Genomic DNA, 21499 nt, shown 5'->3' with positions numbered 1-21499 from the left:
GAGCCGCGCCGGGTGCGGCCCCTTTAAGGCGCGGCCGCGGTGCCACGCGCCCCGCTCTCCCATGGAAACGCCTCACCCGCTACGGGGCGGCCGCAGGGACAAAAAGAGCCTCGGAACGCGCACGCGCGGAGCGCGCCAACTGCGCCCCCCTCCACCCGCCCCGCGCTGGGGCGTTAGGACGCCGGCCATTGGCCAGCCGGGGAGCAAGCGCAGAGGGAAGGGAGACTGCGAGCAGCAGGAGCTGCGGCTCCCTCTGGCGGCGGGAGGAGAACATTGAGCCCAGGGCTCAAGCCCAGCGGCGAATTCACCGATTCCGCCTCCTTTCAGCCTCCCGCTTTAAGCGTCGCAACTTATGTCAGTGACAGGCGGAGGCTCGGTCCCCCGTGCGGCACCCTGGGGCAGACAGAGAAAGCAGCAGCACGGAGCTGTACGGCAGCTCACCCTGAAGGACAGGGGCACCGTGCTTGCTTCTGGTCTCCCGGCTAAACTGTTCAATAAATGATCTTGAAGAGGATCTTGGGAGGAGACTGCCCTGGGACCTGGCCCCTCGGGGTTCAGAACAAGCACGTTCCGTGCTGTTAGCTCTCCAGAGAAGGGCCACAGCCCACAGGGAGGCAGCAACCCCACACTGAGTACTAGGGGATGAGGCACATGGAACCAAACTGGCAGCAAAAGCTCTTTTTAAAGTTCAGTTACAGCAAAATTCCCATGGTTTAGAATATTAAATAATGTGTTTATTACTCTTAGTAGGTAGAAGTATCTTACAACAGATACAGGCAGTTATTACAACCCCTAAAGGCTAAGACAGAAGGTCCAAAGCTGTTCCTTGACACTTGAATTAGGAAGGGGAACCTTTTGATTTCAGTCTTAACATTTGTAGTGAGAAGAGAGAAGGGAAGGAAGGTCAGAGCTGACCTGGAGAAGTGCTCTGATTGGAAAAAAATAACAAAACTGTGCTTTAGCCTCTGCTGGCAACACAGCCTCGAGGCTGCTCTGAACTGGTGCTGCAGGCCACAGCTCTCTGTGGGAAGACAAAGGTGGCCTCCACTTCTCCCTCAGCCCATCTGTGTCCTCCTTTCTCTAAGGCAAAGGGTTGAAGGCTTCAAGATTTCCTGTAGTGGTCTTGGGTTTTGTTTAATTGCTGGTGGGTGATGCATGCCCCCCAAGTGCTGAGCCTGGGGGAGCACTGAAGGCAGCAGAGCAGAGAGGAAACCCAGCCAATGCCTGACCCTTGCTTGCTTCTTGATCCAGGGAGAAACTCAGTTCCACATCACAGTCTGCAGCATGCCTGGGACACTTTGGAATTGGTTCTTCTGTTGAGAGCATTGCAAATGAATGTGCCTGTGTCCATCAGCTTCTGCAGATCCACACCCTTCAAGCAGAACAAAAAGACAGGCTGTGCCTTGGTACTGCTTCTGCCACCTAAAGCTGCCCAGTAACAAGTGGCATAGAGCCACAGAATGGTTTGGGTTGCAAGGGAGCTCTAGAGGTCATCTTGTCCAGGCCCCCTGCAGTGAGCAGGGACATCTTCAACCAGATCAGGTGGCTCAGAGCCCCATCAAGCCTGACCTTGAATGTCTGCAGGCATGGGGTCTCCACCAGCTCCCTGGGCAACCTGTTCCAGTGTCTCACCACCCTCAGAGTAAGGAACTTACTGCACAGTGAAGACAACACTGGGAAAGACTACCAGGGGGTGAGGGAGCCTGAAGGGTGCATTAAGGAGGCCCTGAGTGCTCTGAGAATGAGAGTCAAAGCACAGAGCCTGAAGAAGGGAGAGGAGGAACTGCTCCCATGGCTGGGAGTGGGACTGATGTGCCAAGACAAGGCCCCCAGAGAGAGCCTGGCTGAGGGGGCAGAGCCAGAGGGACCCTCCAGCTGTGCCCACTGAGGTGTGAGCAGAGGCAGCGTGCAGGAGGCTGAGGAGCTGGTGCTCACCGTTTGGATGCCCAGGCCATTCAGCATGTACACCAAGTCCTCTGTGGCAACGTTTCCTGATGCTCCCTGGGCGTAGGGGCAGCCTCCCAGGCCAGCTACAGAAGCATCAACCACGCTGACACCCATCTGCAAACACAGCCACCATCAGGACCCTCCTCTTGGGGGACAGAGCGGTCCTGCTCCTCACATCTACAACAACAAACACCCTCCAGGGAAGAGGCTGCACTGCCAAGGGAGCTCTCACCTGAAGTGCCACCAGGATGTTGGCAAGAGCTTGCCCATAGGTGTCATGGCAGTGAACAGCAAGAGCCCCAACTGGCACCTCCTTCATGACTGCTGTCAGCATCTCCTTCATGCTCCCCGGGGTGCCAATGCCAATGGTGTCACCCAGGGAGATCTCATAGCAGCCCATGGAGTACATCTTCTTTGAGACCTGCCCAGAAGCCAAGATGCTGAGTGAGAAGCTTTGGCATTCCCTTCCCCTGAGCTGCTGACAGGATGCAGAGAGGAATCAGAGCATGGAGCACAAACAGCCAGCAGACAAAGCTGCAGGTCCCCACAGCTCCCTGAATTCCTCTGTCCATTTCAACCAGACCCAGCTGTGCCCTTCCCCAGCCTCCCCTCTCTGTGCTGGCAGGGAGCTGTGCCCTTCCCCAGCCTTCCCTCTCTGTGCTGGCAGGGAGCTGTGCCCTTCCCCAGCCTCCCCTCCCTGTGCTGGCAGGGAGCTGTGCCCTTCCCCAGCCTCCCCTCCCTGTGCTGGCAGGGAGCTGTGCCCTTCCCCAGCCTTCCCTCAGTCTTTGCTTAAATGATTTGACACCCCAGAATCACTTAGGCTGGAGAAGACCTTCAAAATCATCAAGTCTAACCATTAAAGCAACACTAGCAAGGACACCACTGAACCACAGCCCTCAGCACCACACCTCCATGGCTTTTAAAACCCTGCAGGGATGGGGACTCCACCACTGTCCTGGGCAGCCTGTTCCAGGCCTTGACAGCCCTTTTGGGCAAGAAATTCTGCCTCAGGTCCAACCTAAACCTGCCCTGGTGCAACTTGAGGCCATTTCCCCTCATTCTGTCCCTTGCTCCTTGGGAGAACAGACCGAGATCCACCTCCCCAGACCGAGATCCACCTCCCCAGACCGAGATAGAAACACAACAGAAACACAACAGAATAGACCAGGTTGGAAGAGACCTTCAAGATCATCTTGTCCAACCTATCAACTAATCCAACCCACCTATAAAGGACACTGCTGCTCACTGCAGGCTTGAACCCACAACCCTGAGATCAAGGGTCCCATGCTCTACCAACTGAACTAACTGTGCTCAGAGATCCACCTCCCCAGACCGAGATCCACCTCCCCAGACCGAGATCCACCTCCCCACACATCCTCCAGCCCCCAGGCCAAAAGCTCTCAGAGGTTCTGCTTCTAGTTGTGATGAACTCACCTCTGCAACTTTAGCTGGAGAAATCTTGCCTTCATAGGGGCACCCAAGGACACAGGAAACATACCTATGGGTGAACAAAAGCCCCACAGACTTTTAGCTGCAGGACTGAGGCAGGTCTCAGACTGCTCAGGGCTTGTGCTGCATCCTGCATGCTCTGCACAATGAACTTCCTGTTCTAAACAAACAGTTCAGGCTCTGCACCAAAGCAGCTCTTGAAACTGTGTCAGTGTGGTGATGCTTCCAGACCAATGCTCCAGAGCTGCTTGGAGCCATCCAAGCAGAGACTTCTCCCCAGCAAAAGGTGAAGGGGAGTGCAGCCTGAGCTGGACTCAGCTCAAGCAGCCACATCTCTCCCCAGAGCCTGCTCAGTGCCACCCTCACAGCAGAGCTGCTTACCCCCTGACAGGGATGCTGGCTGCCCTGGCTGCTGTCATCACTTCATCAAACCTCTCCAAGCTCTCCTCGATGGAACAGTTGATGTTCTTCTTAGTGAAGAGCTCAGATGCTGCTCCAAAGATGGACACCTCCTGGGCCCCTGCTGCCACCTGCCAACAGAGGGCACAAACTGAAGGGAGCTGATTTCTGTTGCAAGAGCCCTGGCAAGCACAACCACCAGGCCTTCTGCAAGGCCAGGGACAAACACAACCACCAGGTCTCATTTCATACAAGATTTTATCCCCAGTTGTTCCCCAGGCATCTTCTGAACTCTTTCTTCAGTGCACTGCACAGCAAAAAAAAGCAAACAGCCCCAGGACAACACAGCCAAGCTCATCTGCAGCAGGAGTGGGGAGTTAAAGGCAGCAGTAAAGCTGCATCTGCTGGAGAGTCTCCTTCTCTGGAGACCTTCAAGCCCCATCTGGATGTGCTCCTGGGTGAGCTGTGCTGGATTCTGTGGCCAGGGGGGTTGGGCTTGATGATCTTTGAAGGCCCCTTCCAACCCCTAACACCCTGTGAGCCTGTGAAGAGGTGAGACTGAACTCAAACCAGATGATCTCTTGCATCTGGTTTGGTTAGTAACCTAGCAAGGTGCTTCCTGTTACCAGCAGGGTGCCTGCAAGTACTGCACACACACTGTGTATTCTGTGCATGCTCACTGCACTGCACTGCAGATTGTAGCTTTGCTGCTACACACAGCTGAGCTGCCCTGGAAAACTTGATGTTGGAGGGGGAGGAATTTCAGCCCACCACAAAGAGGTTCCTATTCCCCAGCATAAAGGCACTGCAAGGGAAGACTGCTGCCTGCTAGAACTGAAAGGCATCTCCCACCCCTTAACCACAGCTGGAAATGCTCCTTCCCAGCCAGCCCCTGCTCAGGAGGTGCTGGGAACAGGCAGGATGCTGCCAGCTCTTACCGCTGCCTGGAAGCCCTTCAGGTTGGGGGTCAGCACAGGGTAGCTGACCCCTGGCAGCTTGGTGATTCCTTGCATGACTTCTGTGTGGTCAGCCATCTGCAAAGCACACAGGGAAAGCCTTCTAAGGGTGACAACATCCACTTCTGCCAGCTAGGAAATCTCTCTGAGCAGCTCCTTTTGTAACAGGAAGAGAATCACTCAGGAAGGAGACATGAGGCCCTGACTGCACGAAGGACACTGAGGGGCTGGAGTGGGTCCAGAGGACAACAAAGCTGGGGAAGGGTCTGGTAGAACAGGGCTGGTGAGGAGCAGCTGAAGGAAGTGGGGGTGTTGAGCCTGGAGAAGAGGAGGCTGAGGGGAGACCTCATTGCTCCCTACAAAGGAGGCTGGAGTGAGGTGGGGTTGGTCTCTTCTCCCCAGTATCAGGTGACAGAATGAGAGGAAATGGCCTCAAGTTGCACCAGGGGAGGGTTAGGTTGGACATCAGGGAAAGATTCTCTCCTGCAAGACTGGCCAGGGATTGGCACAGGCTGCCCAGGGAGGTGGTGGTGGAGTCCCCATCCCTGGAGGTGCTCAAAAAACCAGAATCATAGAACAGCTTGAGTTGGAAAGGACCTTGGAGATCATCTAGCTCCAAACCCTCTGCCACAGGCATGGCTTCATGGCCATGGTGGTGTTGGGTCAAGGGTTGGACTCCTGGAGGTCTTTTCCAGTTCTATGATTCTAAGAGCAAACAGCACTGCACCCTGGGAGGGTCACAGTTCACTCAGCCAAGCCAGCACCAACACACAGCCAGCTGTCTGCTTTCCACCTGGACTTTTGCTCTTCTGCAGGGTCCAAAGGGAAGGCCTGGAGTATTCCAAGCTCTTTTATTGGTCTTTGCTGGTTCTTGCCTAGTTACAAGCCACAGTGACAAGGATCCCAGAACCAGCAGAACCTTCTCACTGGGTTATCAGCTACAATTAGGCATCTTTATCATACACAATCATAGATTCTGCTTGAATACTGACCTGAGGAACCCACTTAGGGGAAACAAAGCTGGTGGCCTCTATCACCTGAAGCCCTGTCTCTGACAGCATATTGATCAAATTGATTTTCACTGGCGTTGGCACAACGTTCTGAGAAGAAAAGAGGAAAAACGACCTCAAATTATTATTTTCACAATCGTTTTTCCCCACTAGAGCAAACCAGCCCCCAGCCTTCAGTGCAAGGAATGGCATTTCCGTGCAACTAAACCCTCCCAGCGGCGCACGACGACACCTTCCGGGTGGCCGGTTGGCGGTGAGGTGCCGCGGGGGTGCCCGGGCCCGGCCCTACCTTCTCATTCTGGAGCCCATCGCGCGGTCCGACCTCCACCACCTTCACCCTCTTCGGGAAGGCTCCGCCGGCCGCCGCGGAGCTGACCTGGGGATGGAGGGAAAGAGGGACAGCGTCAGCCGCGCCCCGAGCCCGCCGCGCCCCCAGCCCGCCGGCGCCGCTCACCGGCCGCAGCGCCCCCAGCCCGCCGGCGCCGCTCACCGGCCGCAGCGCCCCGAGCCCGCCGCGCCCCCAGCCCGCCGGCGCCGCTCACCGGCCGCAGCGCCCCCAGCCCGCCGGCGCCGCTCACCGGCCGCCGCGCCCCCAGCCCGCCGCGCCCCCAGCCCGCCGGCGCCGCTCACCGGCCGCCGCGCCCCCAGCCCGCCGCGCCCCCAGCCCGCCGGCGCCGCTCACCGGCCGCAGCGCCCCCAGCCCGCCGGCGCCGCTCACCGGCCGCCGCGCCCCCAGCCCGCCGCGCCCCCAGCCCGCCGGCGCCGCTCACCGGCCGCCGCGCCCCCAGCCCGCCGCGCCCCCAGCCCGCCGGCGCCGCTCACCGGCCGCCGCGCCCCCAGCCCGCCGCGCCCCCAGCCCGCCGGCGCCGCTCACCGGCCGCCGCGCCCCCAGCCCGCCGCGCCCCCAGCCCGCCGGCGCCGCTCACCGGCCGCAGCGCCCCCAGCCCGCCGCGCCCCCAGCCCGCCGGCGCCGCTCACCGGCCGCAGCGCCAGGGCCCAGCGCGGCAGCAGCCTCCGCGCCGCCATCGCCGCTCGCTGTCACGTGACCGCGCCGCGCCCACGCCCCCACGTGTGACGCGGCGGTCACGTGGCCGCCAGGGCCCCGCTCGGCGCCGGGGCTTGGGCGCCGCAGAGCCGCAGCCGCCTCCTGCGCCCGGCCGCCAAGGGCTCCGGCTGCGCGGCCCCGGCTGGGCGCGCCCCCGCTCGTACCTGCCCCCGCGGGCCGTCCCACGCCAGCGAGCCGGTGTCGTACTGTGGCATCGTTCCCTCGGGCTGCGGCACTGCGGCGCGGCTGAGCCGCCGGGTACTTATACGATGGCTTTCCGGCTTGGCTCCTGTCGCTAAGTAAACACGGGCTGTTTGTCTTGGATGGGACCCTCCTCGCATCAGAGGTTAGCGGCGTGATGAGGCTGGAAGGAAAAGAGGCCACGGCTTTGTTGTCCTGTTTGTTTTTCCCCCCGGTTTGTGTTCACAACAGCGTCAGCGGCGGGGCCGGGGTGATGCTCCCGACAGGGCACAGGTCCCGGGCAGCCGCTGACAGTTCTTTGCACTCCCCTGATTTCTGTGTGCAAATCGTTATTTGCCAGTTGAGTAACAGCTCTCTGGCACCAGCTCCACACGTGTCCCAGCTCTGGTCTCAGCCTGCCCTAAGCTCCCAAGTGCTCCAGCAGCTTTTGCTTGCACCGTGCCATACAGCAACAAACCAGAGCTGAATCACAGCACCCTGCTGCAGAAACACCTGCTGCTGCGAGGAGCTCATCCCTGGAGCATGTCTTGCTCAACAACATCAACACAAGAAATCTCACTCCCCCCAAGCACAAGTCAGAGGTTTGGCTCACACTGGCAGCTCCCTTCTTAAATTCCCAGAGTCACAGAATTGTTTTGGTTGGAAAAGACCTTCAAGAACATCAACTCCAACCATTGACCCTACCCCACCATGGCCATTAGACCACATCCTGATGTGCCTTGGCCACAGGTTTCTTAAACACCTCCAGGGATGGGGATTCCACCACCTCCCTGGGCAGCCTGTGCCAGTCCTTGACCACTCAGCAAAGAAATTGTTCCTAACCTGCAACCTAAACCTCCCCTGGCACAACTTCAGGCCATTTCCTCTCATCCTGTCACTTGATACCAACTCCTCAAGCCTGGAGTGCTGCACGGAGGTTGTTGTGACCCAAGAGCAGGTCCCAGCACTTGGCTCTCATTCACATAAGAGCAAACCCAATGCTGCTCACAGCTGTCTCCATCACACCAGAAATGACTCTGCTGATGGATTTGCATTAAATGATGATTTTCTCTCAGCAGTTTCACAGAATCACAGAATGTTTTGGCTTGGAAGGGACCTTTCCAGGTCATTCAGTCCAATTCCCCTTTTGTTCATGGGCAAAACAGATTGTAAGAGAGACTCTCTTAAGAGAAAGACACTTTATTGGTCAAGAAATGAAGACTCCTCATGGAGCTGATTCAAGCAGGGGGCAGGGGGAGGTTGCTGCTTCCATCCTGCAGCTGTCACTTCACACCTTCAAGCTTAACAGTCCAGCCAGGCTGAGGAGGTAGAGGAGATGGCAGCATGTAGGGCAAAGTTATCAGCAGCCCTTCACCTGGGGACTTCTGCCACTTCAGAGTCCCTGCAAATCCCAACATTGTCACCTGCAGAGGAGGGCAGGGGGGACACTCAGCGGCAGCCCACGCAGCTGCGTGCCCTGCAGACACCCCCAGCACACCCAACCCGCGCAGGAGAGCTCTGCAGAGCAGCTCCCACACGTCACAGCAGCCCTGCACACTCCCACCCACCACTGCCAGCACACAGGGGGTCTGGGGGGCAAACATTTGCCTGTTGCTGGTTGTTTGGTTGTGCTTCCCCCCCCAGAAGGCTTCAGCTCTGTTTATCCAGAGCAAAGGGCAGCGCAGCATTTGCGTCACTTCGCTGACACTTAGGAGGTCACTGCACCTGGTGGAATCACAGCTGAAATGCCCTTCTGCGTGTGAGGTTTGTTATTTGCCTCACTTCCCTGCATCAACAAGACCCAGAGAAGCATCTCTGCCTGTCCTGTGGCAGGCTGTGGGCCTGCCCTGGCAGGTCCCACCCAGTGCTCTGCGTTAACAGCGAGCTAAAGCCTGGAGAATGACCTGCAAGGATCTGGATGGAAGGCAGAGCACCCCAGGACAGGAAGCACAGGATGACAACTTCCACACTCCCCCCAGTCTCCAAACGAAGCCAGGTTGGACCTTCCCAACCCACACGTGCCCAACATGATAGAATCACAGTGTCAGGGGTTGGAAGGGACCTCTGGAGATGATCCTCCAGTCCAGCCCCCTGCCAGAGCAGGCTCACCCAGGGCAGGTCACACAGGAACACATCCAGGTGGGTTTGGAAAGCCTCCAGAGGGTTTTGATTTTATTACCAAGTTCCTTACTTGTGTGGTTTGGGATGGAAGAGGTGAGGACAGCTCCAGAATGTTGTCCTGAGGCCAGACCAGGAAGATGGCATAGACAACTGGTCCCTTAGAAGTGTACCTAAGAGAGAAGGAGCTCAGCAAGGTAAAGAGCCCCACCAGAGAGACAACCAGGCACGAGCTTGACCTTCCCAGACAGCACAAGAACAGCAGCTTGCCTTCTGTCACCACACTGGGGTCACCTACTTTCCTCTCAGTCCAAAACCTGTCCCTTTGGACCCACCATTAACCACTCATCTTGTCCAAGCCCCCTGCAGGCAGCAGGGGCACCTCCAACCGGATCAGAGGGAAAGGAGAAAGCTCTGGAAGTCCGAAGGTACAGAGCAAGGCAATCCTTACCAGACCCTGTCTGTTCTGTTCTCCATCTGCACTCTCCATGGCTTTGATTCATAAATTGCCTCCCCATTGGTGTCCAGCCAGCTCCCAAGGGCCAGAAGTCTTTCTTGGAAGATGGGAGCAATCACCCCTTCTTTTGTAGGCCCCACATTGAGAAGGTAGTTGCCTCCAAAACTCACAGTCTGCACCAGCTCCTGCAACAGATAAAACCCAGCTCACAAACTGCATTATCTTCACTTCTGACAAGAAAGGAGCCTGAGGAGGCCTTGGTCCTCACCAGCTGCTCCTTTCACTCCAGCCTGGTTGTGTGAAACACTTGACAACTCACTTCTGCAAGGAGGAGGATAAAGGAAAGCTCAAACTCTCAGTGACTCCCTCCCAGCTGCCACTTGCCTCTCAGACCTCTTACCTCAATGATAGCTGCCACATCCATCAGCTCAGTGATGTTCATGCTGCTTCGATAGCCCCAGGAGAGCTTGTCAATGGAGGAGCACATCTCCCACTTATGAGCTGGCAGGGTCCCTGGCTTGTATTTGTCAGCACAGTTGTAGTAGCCCCCGTGGTGGCAAGAGCAGTTGCTGCCCCAGCGATCATTGACCACAACAGTGTCCTGCAAGAAGCAGCTCAGCTCAGCAGGCAGCAGCTTTGTCTTGGACTTACCAGCTTGCATTCATCCCTCCTCAGCTAGCAAAGGCACCTCAAATCCCCTGGGTGATCAATGGAAAGAGAGAGAGTGTCCTCCAGAGAAGGCTGAACCCCTCTCTGAGAGAAGCTCTCTCTCAGTTCCCTCAGGTGGAAGTGGAGGCAGTGAGGCTCCTGGCCCCTGAGCCTCCCATGTGTGCTGTAAAGGACACGAGAGCCTTCTCACAGGAGCTCAGAGCAGGCCTCTTGGGGGGTTGTGAAAGCATAAAGCACACCTGGCAGCTGTCAAACAGGTTTCTGCTTTGATCACATTCATTATCTCCCTGCTGCAGACCTTCCACCCCCACACAATGCCAGTGGCCAGGAGGGACAGCTGCAAGAGATACCTTGACAGGGCTCTCGTTGTAAAGCCAGGCAAGGAAGGAGGTAGAATTCCAGTATGAGTCTGGAGCTTCCCAGTCTCCATCTGACCAAATCAGGTCTGGTTTATATCTAACAGAGAGATGAATGTTATTGCAAAGTGGCTTTCCTTCCTCCTACCACAAAGCAAGCAGTGTGCTTCTTGTGTCTGGGCTCCAGCTCCACTTCCTTTTCCTACTGCCTGACATCACCAGGAGGTTTATGCCACCACTTTCTGCTCCAGGACAAAGCTTTAAGTGAGGCTCTTGCAGCAGCAAAAGTGATGTGTGGGTCACAGCTCAAGAGAGGATACAGCTCTTCAGAACAAACCTAACAAAGCAGAAGCTTGTGTCTCAAAGGCAATCAGGGGGCACGCTCCTGACCTGGGAGAGCAGCCATCTGGAGCAGCCTGTTTTCAAACCTCATGTTTTTGTCAGCAAGGGGAAGCAAGCCACAGTGAAATCATTCTTCTGGCTCTACTAAACTCTAAGCAGCTTGCTCCACTTTCAGACCCACCCTGCACAAGGGCAGTGTTAAAGGGAAGGACTGCTGCTGCTGACAAATCACAGATCCAACTGTCCACAGGGCCAACAGGAAGCCCTTTTCCAGTCACCACTTAGCATTACCATGGCAAACACTGACATCTGCCACCTCTCTGCCCTGCAGCCACTGTGAGTCTTTCTCTACAGCACTGAGCCCAGGAAAGGCTTTTTGATTCCTAACTGGCTTCAGCTCTTACTTTAAGACAAGGTCATAAAGTTCTGGCATGGTCTTCTTGAAGACGAAGTCCTGGGTCTTGAAGCCACTTTCTTTGTCAGCTAGATAGAGGGGATGAAACCACTCCAGCAGTGAGTGGTAGAGGCCATAGTGTATGTCACTGAAGGACAGAAAACACAGAGGAACAAGTTATGCTGGCAGCAGGGATCAAGAACAGGTGGCAGATTAGGTTATGGCATTGTTCTCTCACAGATTTCATCATAGAATCACAGAACTGTCAGGGTTGGAAGGGAGCTCAAGGCTCAGCCAGTCCCAACCCTCCTGCCATGGGCAGGGACCCCTCACACCACAGCAGGTTGCTCACAGCCACCTCCAGCCTGGCTGCAAACACCTCCAGGGATGAGGCTTCCACCACCTCCCTGGGCAACCTGTGCCAGGCTCTCACCACCCTCCTGGGGAAGAACTTCTTCCTAACATCCAATCTGAATCTCCCCACTTCTAGTTTTGTTCCATTCCCCCCAGTCCTATCCCTCCCTGACACCCTCAAAATCACTTTGCAAGCATTCATGGGTTTTGGGTTTGTTTTTTCCATATCCAACTGTTTTCCACTGTCAAGAGCAGCCAGGAGAATTCCATGCAGAGATGAGAGGAACAGCAGAGTCTGGCAGTGCCATACCTCTCCCTGAGGGCTTGTCCCAGCTCTCCAACAAGATCCCGGTGGGGTCCTGTATCCAGAGAATTCCAGTTCCAGGAGACAGGTGACCCCCAGTTGGTGAAGCCTTCATGATGCTTTGTGGTCAGTACCACGTACCTGAGGGGAAAAGAAGTGCTTGCTCAGCATGACACAGGCACTACCTGAGATGTTGTCCAGCCTCACTGGCAAACCCAGCCACTGAACAAGCAGCAGGCTGAGTGGCCATGCTGTCAGGAGCCCTCTTTCATCACCCTTTGAATTTAGAAGTGACCACAAGAATAACAGAGCTTTGTGATGGCTTTTAATGCTGGTAAAGAATGAACACTTGAGGCTTAGCAAGCAGCAAGATCCTTCATCTCCTTGGTGGATCTCCAGCGCTGCTCAGGGACCCCTGATCCCTCAGACATCCCCAGACTTGGCTCCTCCATCCCCTCAGGGACCCCTCATCCTCTTGGGGACCCCAGGAAGAGGTCCCCACACTCTCTGGGCCTCTCCATCCCCTCAGGGACCCCCATTCATGGCTCCCCTGTCTGCTCAGTGACCCTCATCCCTCAGAGATCCACAGGAGTGGCTCTCTCATACCTCCCATGACCCTCAGACACAGCTCCCCTGGCTCCTCGGTGACAGGGGATCCCCATCTCCCCCAGACCCACATAAACGGCTCCACCATGTCCTCAGGGACCCCTGGCATGGCACTCATCCCCTCAGGGACCCCTGGCATGGCACTCATCCCCTCAGGGACCCCTGGCATGGGACTCCCCACCCCAAGGACCCCCATCGCCACCCCCCTCCCCCTCAGGTCCTCCAGCCACCCCGGCCAGCACCCGAGGCTGACCTGGCCCCCGCCCGGCGGAAGAGCTGAGCCCACTGGCGGGGCTGGAAGTCGTGCGCGGTGAAGCGCGGCGCGAAGTCGGCGTAGTCGGTGCCGGGCGGGTAGCGGCGCCGCACGAAGCGCTGGTAGTCGGCGCGGCGCTCGCCCCGCCAGTGCCACCAGAACCACTCGGAGCCCCAGGCCGGCACGGAGAACACTCCCCAGTGCACGAACACCCCCACCTTGGCCCGGTCGAACCAGGCCGGCAGCGGCCTGGCGTCCAGGCTGGCCCAGTCCGGCCGGTAGCGCGGAACGGCCAGGACCGGCCCCAGGGCCGCCGCCAGCCACAGCAGCGCCGCGGCCGCCATGCTGCCGCCTGACGTCACCGCGCCGCCGCCATGGCTGCCGCGGGGGCGAGGCTGCAGGCCGCGGGTTCGAGGCTGCTGTGGGGCCGCGGGTTCGAGGCTGCCGTGGGACCGCGGGTTCGAGGCTGCCGTGGGACCGCGGGTTCGAGGCTGCCGTGGGACCGCGGGTTCGAGGCTGCTGTGGAGCCGTGAGTTCGAGGCTGCTGTGGGACCGCGGGTTCGAGGCCGCAGAGCGCAGGTGCGAAGCTGCTTTGGAGCCGTGAGTTCGAGGCTGCTGTGGGACCGCGGGTGCGAGGCTGGGGGCCGCGGGTTCGAGGCTGCGGGCCGTGGGTTCGAGGCTGCGGGCCGTGGGTTCGAGGCTGCGGGCCGCGGGTTCGAGGCTGCTGTGGAGCCGTGGGGCCGTGGGTGCGAGGCTGGGGGCCGCGGGTTCGAGGCTGGGGGCCGTGGGTGCGAGGCTGCGGGCCGCGGGTGCGAGGCTGGGGGCCGCGGGTTCGAGGCTGCGGGCCTCCGGCAGTGGCGGTGCCTTTGTGTCCCCTTCGCACCACGTCCCAGTGTGGAGGGAAAGGACCTCTGGAGGTGGTCCAGTCCAACCCCCTGCTGAAGCAGGGCACCCACAGCAGCTTGCAATGACCAAGTGGGTTTGGCAGCTCTGCAGAGCTCCACAGCCTCTCTGGGCAGCCTGCTCCAGGGCTCCAGCACCCTCGCACCAAAGAGGCTCAAGTGAAACCTCCTGGGCTCCAGTTTGTGCCCCCTGCCCCTTGTCCTGTCCCTGGGCACCACTGGCAGGGGTCTGTCCCCATCCTCTTGCCCCCCACAGCTCCTTTAGCTCCGGGGCTGCTCCTCTCCAGGCTCTCAGCCCCAGGGCTCTCAGCCTTTGCTGCTCACAGAGCTGCTCCAGGCCCCTCAGCAGCGCTGTGGCCTCTGCTGGACTCCCTCCAGCAGTTCCCTGTCCCTCTTGAACTGGACACAGTGCTCCAGACATGGCCTCACCAGGGCAGAGCAGAGGGGCAGGAGAACCTCACTGGACCTTGCTGGCCTCTGAATGCACCACAGGAGACCACTGGCCCCGGGGGCACACTGCTTGTCCCCCACCACTCCCAGGTCCTTCTCCACCCCTCACCTGTACTGGTGCTGGAGGTTATTCTGCCCCAGGTGCAGGACCCTACCCTTGCCTTTGTGGAACTTCACCAGGCTCCTTCCTTCTGTCCCTCCCTTCCAGCCCATTAGAGCCATTTGTGTGCCTCCTCCTGCAGTCTGAGCTTCCGTGTCCACCCCTGAGGGGCCAGGAAAGAGACCATGGGGTTTGGTCCCATGGCTGCTCAGGCTCCCTAAGAATCTTCTGCTGGCAGCTGGAGCAGATGCAGGGCCTGGCTCCAAAACCAGCATACAAGGGACAGGGGCAACCTCTGGGGGAAGAGGGCAGAGTCCAAAGACCTTGTGGCCATGCCCTGGGCAGCCCAGGCAGGCTCATCCCTATCAGAGATGTTTGGGGAATCAGCAGGAGTCCTGCTGCTCTGCAGGGCACTGGGGAAGGGCTCTGCCCCACATTGCTCTCCTTGCAGGCTGTGCAGCTCAGGGTGCTGCTCTCCTTGCAGGCTGTGCAGCTCAGGGTGCTGCTCTCCTTGCAGGCTGTGCAGCTCAGGGTGCTGCTCTCCTTGCAGGCTATGCAGCTCAGGGTGCTGCTGTCCTTGCAGGCTGTGCAGCTCAGGGTGCTGCTCTCCTTGCAGGCTGTGCAGCTCTCCTTGCAGGCTGTGCAGCTCTCCTTGCAGGCTGTGCAGCTCTCCTTGCAGGCTGTGCAGCTCTCCTTGCAGGCTGTGCAGCTCTCAGTGCTGCAAAACCCCCCCATAAAATGTATGGAGCTGCTCATGCTCAGAGTTTTTTCCTCCATCTTGGGCTTCAACTTGTCATCTGATGGAGTCTGTGCTCCAGAGCTTAATGGAAGCAAAGGCTGCAAATGGCTTCAGTGCTGCACCATTGAATGTCCACCAAACTCCTGTGTGGCACAGGTTAGCTCTCCTTGGGCTTGCTGAAGGGAACTTGCTGGCTGCAGGGTCCAGTCTGCCTTGAAATCCTCCACCATGGCAGAGTCCATGAGGCACAATGAGAGCATCTCAGTCTTCCATAAAGGAGGAGACACTAAAATCAAGGTGGTCCTAGGGGCTGTGAGATGTGATCAGCCAGGGCTGCCTGCAAGGGGGTCCAGAGAAACCAGCTCCAGCTTTCCCAGCAAGGGGCAGGGCTGCTGCTGCTGCTGCTGTGTGATGCAGTGGGGCAGGAGCTCATCCTTCTTGATGATGTCTGAGGAAATGGCCTCAAGCTGCACCAGGGCAAGTTTAGGTTGGATATCAGCAGAGACTTCTTCACTGAAAGGGTTCTCCAAGCCTGGCCCAGGCTGCCCAGGGAGGTGGTTTGAATCCTCCTCCCTGGAGGCGTTTCGGAGAGGCAGAGCTGTGGTGCCGAGGGCCATGGTTTGGCACCAGGCTTGGCAGAGTCAGAGAATGGTTGGACTGGGTGGGCTTAAAGGGGTTTTCCAAGCAAAATGACTCTGTAAAACATCAGGAGCTGCTGCCCTGAGGTGTGATCCACTGCCTCACACAGGCACAGAGACGTGCAGCCGGCGTCGCTGCAGCGTGTGGATCAGCTGCCTGCTGCGCATTCCATGTTCCAGCATCTCAGAATAACATCAGTGGGAGCTGGCTGCATGCCAGGCACCTGATCCCTCATCTCCCAGGACCTCCACAAGAAGAGAAAGGAAAAGAGAAAGTGCTCCAGACTGTTTCTGCCAGTCCCAGGGAGGACTTCCCACGGCTGCCTCCCTACTCGCAGATGGTCTCTGTCACGGAGGACTTGTGGCTGCTCTCTGCCTCTGGGCTCGCCCCAGGGGCCTTCAGCTGCCTCCTGAAGTGGGAGAAGACCATCCTCAGGGAGGCAGACAGCTCCTTGCTCCTCAGGGCATAAATAATGGGGTTCACCATGGAATTGAGCAGGCAGAGGGTGCTGCAGAAGGCAAAGGCCTTGCGCAGGCGGCTGCTCAGCCTGGAGAAGATGCTGTAGGTCATGAGGGCGAGGACTGGAGACCAGCACAGCACAAGGACTGCCAGCACCATGGCAAGGGTCTTGGCCAGCATGACATCCATCCTCATCCTGCTGTCCTGCTTGCAGAATACAGAATTAACCAGGTTGGAAAAGGCCTTTGAGATTATGGAGTCCAAGCTATCCCCCAGCACCATCTGATCAACTAACCCATGGCACCAAGGGCCTCAGCCAGGCTCTTCCTAACCACCTCCAGGGATGGGGACTCCACCACCTCCCTGGGCAGCACATTCCAGTGGTCAATCTCTCTGTCTGTGAAGAATTTCTTCCTCACATCCAGCCCAAACCTCCCCTGGCACAGCTTGAGACTATGTCCTCTTGTTCTGGTGCTGGGTGCCTGGGAGAAGAGCCCAACCCCCACCTGGCTGCAACCTCCCTTCAGGGAGTTGGAGAGAGCAAGAAGGTCTCCCCTGAGCCTCCTCTTCTCCAGGCTAAGCAACCCCAGCTCCCTCAGCCTCTCCTCCCAGGGCTGTGCTCCAGACCCCTCCCCAGCTTTGTTGCCCTTCTCTGGACACCTTCAAGTCTCTCAATGTCCTTCTTGAACTGAGGAGCCCAGAACTGGACACAGGACTCCAGGTGTGGCCGAACCAGTGCTGAGCACAGGGCACAATGACCTCCCTGCTCCTGCTGGCCACACTGCTCCTGATCCAAGCCAGGATGCCATTGGCCTTCTTGGCTACCTGGGCACACTGCAGGCTCATGTTCAGCTGCTGTCCACCACCACCCCCAGGTCCCTCTCTGCCTGGCTGCTCTCAGCCCCTCTGCCCCCAGCCTGTAGCACTGCCTGGGGTTGCTGTGGCCAATGTGTAGAACCTGGCACTTGGATGTGTCCAATCTCCTGCCCTTGGGCTCTGCCCATCTGCCCAGCCTGGCAAGGTCCCTCTGCAGAGCTCTCCTGCCCTCTAGCAGCTCAAGTCCTGCCCCCAGGCTGGTGTCCCACCTGCCCCTGGTGCTCCCCCATGCAGGCCACGTGCCGGCGAGCCCTGCGCAGCACGTGTGCGTAGGCAGCCACGATGCAGCCCAGCTGCAGCAGGCTGAAGCAGACCCAGCTGGACAGGTAGCTGCCATCCACAAAGGGGAACAGCTGGGAGCAGGTGGAGTTGAGAGTGCAGCAGTTCCAGCCCAGGAGGGGCAGGGAAGCAATGGTGGCACAGGTGAGCCAGAGCACCCCCAGGGCCATCCCTGCTCTCCTCCTGGTCACCAGCAGTTTGTACTCCGAGGGCCTGCTGATGCAGAGGTACCGGTCCAGGGCTGTCAGCAGCAGGCTGCTCAGGGAGGCAGAGAAGGATGTGGTCACCCCTGCCAGCTGCAGCAGGAACACTTCCTTGGAGAAGTCAGTTGCCTTGAAGACATGGAAGTTCAGGAAGCTGCAGACGAAGATGACGCTGGCCAGGAGGTCAGCCGAGGCCAGGCTGCTGATGAAGAGGTAGGAAGGCTTCCTCCTGGTGCCAGGGGAGGAGAAGATCAAGTAGAGCACCAAAAGGTTCTCCAGAAGGCACAGGGTCCCAAAGAGGCCACACAGGGTGGCAATGCTGATCTTCTGTGCCTGGGTGCTGAGCACCCTGAAGCACTCCATGGAGCTCACACTGCACTTGGAGCTGTTCTCATGGAGCTCACAAATATCCATTGGGGTGGAGCTGGGAGCTTGCTGAGAGCCTCTCTGCTTCCTTCTGCACTCCTTCAGGTGCTCTGAGAAAGGCCAAGGTGAAAAGTGCCTACAGGAGCACAGAGAGCAACACATTCATGGAGTCCTGGAGTGGCTCAGGGTGGAAGGGGCCTCAGAGCTCCTCTGCTCCAAGCTCCCCACCAGGCCCAGGGACACCTCTCGGCCAGACTCAGCTGCTCAGGGCCTCATCCAGCCTGGCCTTGAGCACCCCCAGGCAGGAGGCAGCCACAGCCTCCCTGGGCAGCCACCCCCCTCCTACTGGGCCAAACCTTTCCTCTGCAGGCAGGCACACAGAAGGAGAACAGCCCAGGGAAACCCAGCCAGCTCCACAGCCCAAATGCTGGAGCCAGCTTGCAGCCCTTCCCAGCAGGGCCCCAGGCTTTGCTCCCCTGCTGGTCTGGCTGAGACCCATCCCTCATGGGCACCACAGCTGTGCCCCAGCCTTAGCTGGCACCACCTCCCTGCCTCGGGCTGTTTCCTCACCACAAGAGGGAAGCAGCAACGCTGAGAACTGGCCAGATCCTGGGCCAGCCCTTAGCAGTCCTCCAGGATTCACAGCTCAGGCCAGCAAGGCTGGAAGGGGCAGGGGCAGGCTCTGGGGAACAGCTTGGCCAAGGGAAAGCTGCTCCAGGAGAGGGCTGGGACGGAGAAGGATCTGCCAGGGTGTTGGTGCAGCTCATCTGGGAGCACAAAGTGCACTGTGCAGCATATTCTCTTCATCAGAGCTGTGTGGACACAGGGAAGGACCAGGCTGGGCTCATGCTTAAGCTTGGCCATTGCAGATCTGTAAAGCTCAGCCTCATTAAAGTTGTTTCTCCCTCCCTGTGCCCTGAGTCAGCCTGGCTCCTGGTCAGACTGAGCAGAAGGTATTGTTTCACACCAATAGCAGAGGTCAGGCTGGAGAGGAGGATGGGGACATGGGGATGTTGTTTTCCTCTTGGTTTTGCTCCTGCTCTAAACCCAATGCCCTGGCCCTGAGGGCTCAGCTGCCTCGAGTTGCCTCATGGAACAGGGGAGCAAAGTCACCCTGGGGCAGGGAGCAGGCAGCTGCCTCAGCAGCAGTGAGATCCATCCATGCTCAGGTCATGCTGCCCTGCTGCCAAAGGCCATGGGGCCAGAGGGCTACAAGGATGATGGAGGGAACAGAACAGCTCTGGCAGGAGGGAAGGCTGAGCCCTGGGGCTGGAGGAGAGCAGCCTGAGAGGGGATCTGGTCAGTGCCTACAGAGAGCTCAGGGGTGGGTGCCAAGAAGATGGGGCCAGGCTCTTCAGGGGTGTCCAGGGACAGGACTAGGGGCACAAAGTGGAACCCAGGAGGTTCCATCTGAACAGGAGGAGAAACTTCTTTGGTGTGAGGGTGCTGGAGGCCTGGAGCAGGCTGCCCAGGGAGGTTGTGGAGCTTCCTTCTCTGGAGGCATTCAAAGCCCACCTGGATGTGTTCTGTGTGACCTGCCCTGCTCTGGCAGGGGGGTTGGACTGGGTGACCTCCAGAGGTGCCTTCCAACCCCTGACACTCTGTGATCCTGTGGGGCTGGATCCCCCTTCCTGGAAACATTCACCTGGCTGAGTGTCCAGAATCCCACCTCCAGGCAATGGGAGCAGAGCTGAGCTCCTGCTGCTGGAGGAGGGCACTGAGCTGGCAGCTTTCCCTGTGCCCCAGAGCAAAGAGAGCAGGCTCAGGGTCACTCCCTGCCCTCAGTGCTGCTGACAAAGGGGAGATGTCCAAACCGAGGGAGCCACAGCAGAGAGCAGCTGGGACAGCTGCAGCTCCCTGGGGAGGGAAGTGAGTGCCCAGCAGGGGCAGGGGACAACCAGCTGTGGTTTCTCTCTCTGGTGTCTGAAATTCAGCAGTGGCAAGGTCTGCCCTGAGAGCTGACAACAGCCAGCAGTCAGCCCCAGGCTGGGGGCCTCTGCCCACAGGATCTGAGCAGTGTCCTGTGTCCCAGACCCAGCTCTGCTGCTTCCTTCCCCACTGATTCCCTGGGCCCCTGAGGCTCAGCAGCGCTGCTGTGAGCTGCCTGGGCTGCAGAACACCCCTGGGCACCTCAAGGTGCTGCTCAGGAGGTCATGGAGGAGAGCCCAGCCCCCACACTTTGCTCTGCCTGCCTGTCAGGGCTCAGGCATCAGCAGCTGCAGGGCATTCAGGGCATGCTCCACCTCACCCTGATTTGCATTCCTGGGCCTCCAGTCTGGAGGTGCTGGACTTTGAGCTGCAATGTGGCTGAGTGTTGCAGCAGAGCCCTCTGCTCTTACATCAGGCCCTGGCATGGGGCAAGCACACAGCACAGGGGATGTTGCACTTCTGCTTCCTGCAGCTCTTCACAGGAACAGCCCAAGGGCAGCAGCAGTTGCTGGGTGCTGTTACCAAACACGAGAGCACCTCTCCCCCCACAGAGAGATGGATTCAGTGGGCAGAGAGGCTTTGGCACAGCTCAGGGCCCACCAGGGCAGCAGCTGCCTCTGAGTCTCCAAAACTCCTCAGCCAAATCTCCAGCATCCAAACCAAGACATCTCTCAGCTAAGCAGAGGCCAGAGCCAGCCTGACCTCTGCTAACTGCAGGCAGCATCCCCACCTTCAGTTCTCAGCACCTACAGCTGGGCAGTGTCCAAGGAACAGACTCAGGATCTTGGAAGCTCTGCTGAGCACCAGGCAGGAGGCTGAGGGCCAGCAAAATGCTGCTCCAGGCTGCTTAGGGAGGCAGTTTGGTTAGCATGGCAAAGTAACTCCTGCACAGAGTGTTCTGGGACAGCTCCCTCCACTCAGCTGACATCACCCAGACAAGTCCTCAGGTTTGAAACCCTCTGCTGGGCTTGTGGCTGTCAGACAGCCAGCCCAGACCTTCCCTGCCCACATCTGTTGTGTCTCAGGCTGAATTAGAAGGACAAATTGCGTTGCAGCTTTGCCTGAGCCCCCTCCAATCCTCCTCCCAGCTCCCCTGTCCGTGAGGGAAAGCACAGAGGGCTTTGCTCCAGCACCAGGTCCCTTCTGCAGAGGCTCTGGAACGTGCTCACAGGGGCAGTGCCAAGAGTCCCTCTCCTTGCACTTTGTCCTTGTGGGTTTGCTGTGGTTGGCTTTGTTTTTCAGACCATAAGGCTGCTTTTTCCTGCCCAGGGGACATTCTGCTCTTGTCAGATGGGCTCCTGGCTTGAACCATTTGCTCATACCCACTGCCTCCTGCCTGCTTCAGCTGCTGGGAAACAGGCCAGCCCTTACCTGCATCCCTGAGGCATCCTCCACAGGGCAAATCCCTCCTCAAGGGTGGAAACCCTCTTTTGAGGGGCAGCAGCTCCATCTCCCTGGGGACTCCATCCCCAAGCACAGCCATGCATCCCCACCACGAGCAGCCCAAGAAGCCCAGAGGGGCTCTGTGTGCTGGGCTGGAGCTTCAGCCTCTTCCCCCTGCTTTGGTGCACCTTGGGCTGCATTTCATCCTGCATAACTCTGCCTCCCCCCCGGGACAGCCTGCCCAGGCTGCCTGCGTGCTGGGCTCAAGGCTGGGATGTGTTTCAGCATGACAAAAGGGATCCCTGGCTGCAGCATCCCCCCAGGGGTCAGCGAGC

General features: G+C 58.6%; 3 protein-coding genes across 5 annotated transcripts; all 3 read right to left on the bottom strand.

Moving 5' to 3' along the window:
- Positions 1-1164: 1164 nt before the first annotated feature.
- HMGCL (3-hydroxy-3-methylglutaryl-CoA lyase) lies at positions 1165-7163 on the bottom strand. 2 transcript variants are annotated; one of them, XM_054170996.1, is made up of 9 exons: positions 6971-7163; positions 6051-6137; positions 5744-5851; positions 4734-4829; positions 3778-3926; positions 3382-3445; positions 2180-2368; positions 1936-2061; positions 1165-1372 (listed from the first exon to the last, which is right to left on the bottom strand). In XM_054170996.1, the coding sequence occupies exons 1-9, from the start codon at positions 7145-7147 to the stop codon at positions 1271-1273; spliced, it is 1098 nt and encodes a 365-aa protein (XP_054026971.1). In that variant the 5' UTR covers positions 7148-7163; the 3' UTR covers positions 1165-1270. The 2 variants fall into 2 exon arrangements, with proteins under 2 accessions (XP_054026971.1, XP_054026973.1); XM_054170998.1 differs by lacking the exon at positions 6971-7163 and adding an exon at positions 6740-6828.
- A 1015-nt stretch (positions 7164-8178) lies between these two features.
- On the bottom strand, positions 8179-13202 carry FUCA1 (alpha-L-fucosidase 1). 2 transcript variants are annotated; one of them, XM_054171031.1, is made up of 8 exons: positions 12840-13202; positions 11987-12121; positions 11333-11470; positions 10581-10686; positions 9962-10162; positions 9556-9746; positions 9178-9277; positions 8179-8410 (listed from the first exon to the last, which is right to left on the bottom strand). In XM_054171031.1, exons 1-8 carry the CDS (start codon positions 13181-13183, stop codon positions 8270-8272), a joined length of 1356 nt encoding a protein of 451 aa, XP_054027006.1. In that variant the 5' UTR covers positions 13184-13202; the 3' UTR covers positions 8179-8269. The 2 variants fall into 2 exon arrangements, with proteins under 2 accessions (XP_054027006.1, XP_054027007.1); XM_054171032.1 differs by having other exon boundaries at positions 8317-8388.
- Positions 13203-15942: 2740 nt separating this feature from the next.
- On the bottom strand, positions 15943-17931 carry CNR2 (cannabinoid receptor 2). Its single transcript, XM_054170860.1, has 2 exons — positions 17214-17931; positions 15943-16332 (listed from the first exon to the last, which is right to left on the bottom strand). The coding sequence occupies exons 1-2, from the start codon at positions 17898-17900 to the stop codon at positions 15997-15999; spliced, it is 1023 nt and encodes a 340-aa protein (XP_054026835.1). The 5' UTR covers positions 17901-17931; the 3' UTR covers positions 15943-15996.
- Positions 17932-21499: the final 3568 nt, after the last annotated feature.

Source organism: Dryobates pubescens, chromosome 20 (assembly GCF_014839835.1).
Source record: "Dryobates pubescens isolate bDryPub1 chromosome 20, bDryPub1.pri, whole genome shotgun sequence".
In the NCBI taxonomy this organism is placed as follows: domain Eukaryota; kingdom Metazoa; phylum Chordata; class Aves; order Piciformes; family Picidae; genus Dryobates; species Dryobates pubescens.
Note: the sequence above shows the minus strand (reverse complement) of the source record. Positions and strands in the feature narration are given on the sequence as shown.

Coding starts and splice junctions, on each gene's coding strand:
- FUCA1 (XM_054171031.1), bottom strand. CDS start 13,183: ATGGCGGCCGCGGCGCTGCTGTGGCTGGCGGCGGCCCTGGGGCCGGTC. Junction 11,471..11,986: donor GGACAAGCCCTCAGGGAGAG/GTATGGCACTGC, acceptor TCTGTCCTTCAG/TGACATACACTATGGCCTCT. Junction 10,163..10,580: donor ACAACGAGAGCCCTGTCAAG/GTATCTCTTGCA, acceptor TGCTTCTTGCAG/GACACTGTTGTGGTCAATGA.
- CNR2 (XM_054170860.1), bottom strand. CDS start 17,900: ATGGATATTTGTGAGCTCCATGAGAACAGCTCCAAGTGCAGTGTGAGC. Junction 16,333..17,213: donor TGGGGGAGCACCAGGGGCAG/GTGGGACACCAG, acceptor TTCTGCAAGCAG/GACAGCAGGATGAGGATGGA.
- HMGCL (XM_054170996.1), bottom strand. CDS start 7,147: ATGCGAGGAGGGTCCCATCCAAGACAAACAGCCCGTGTTTACTTAGCG. Junction 4,830..5,743: donor CCCCTAAGTGGGTTCCTCAG/GTCAGTATTCAA, acceptor TGTGCTTTGCAG/ATGGCTGACCACACAGAAGT. Junction 1,373..1,935: donor ATGGCCTGGGCATCCAAACG/GTGAGCACCAGC, acceptor TTCTGCTTGAAG/GGTGTGGATCTGCAGAAGCT.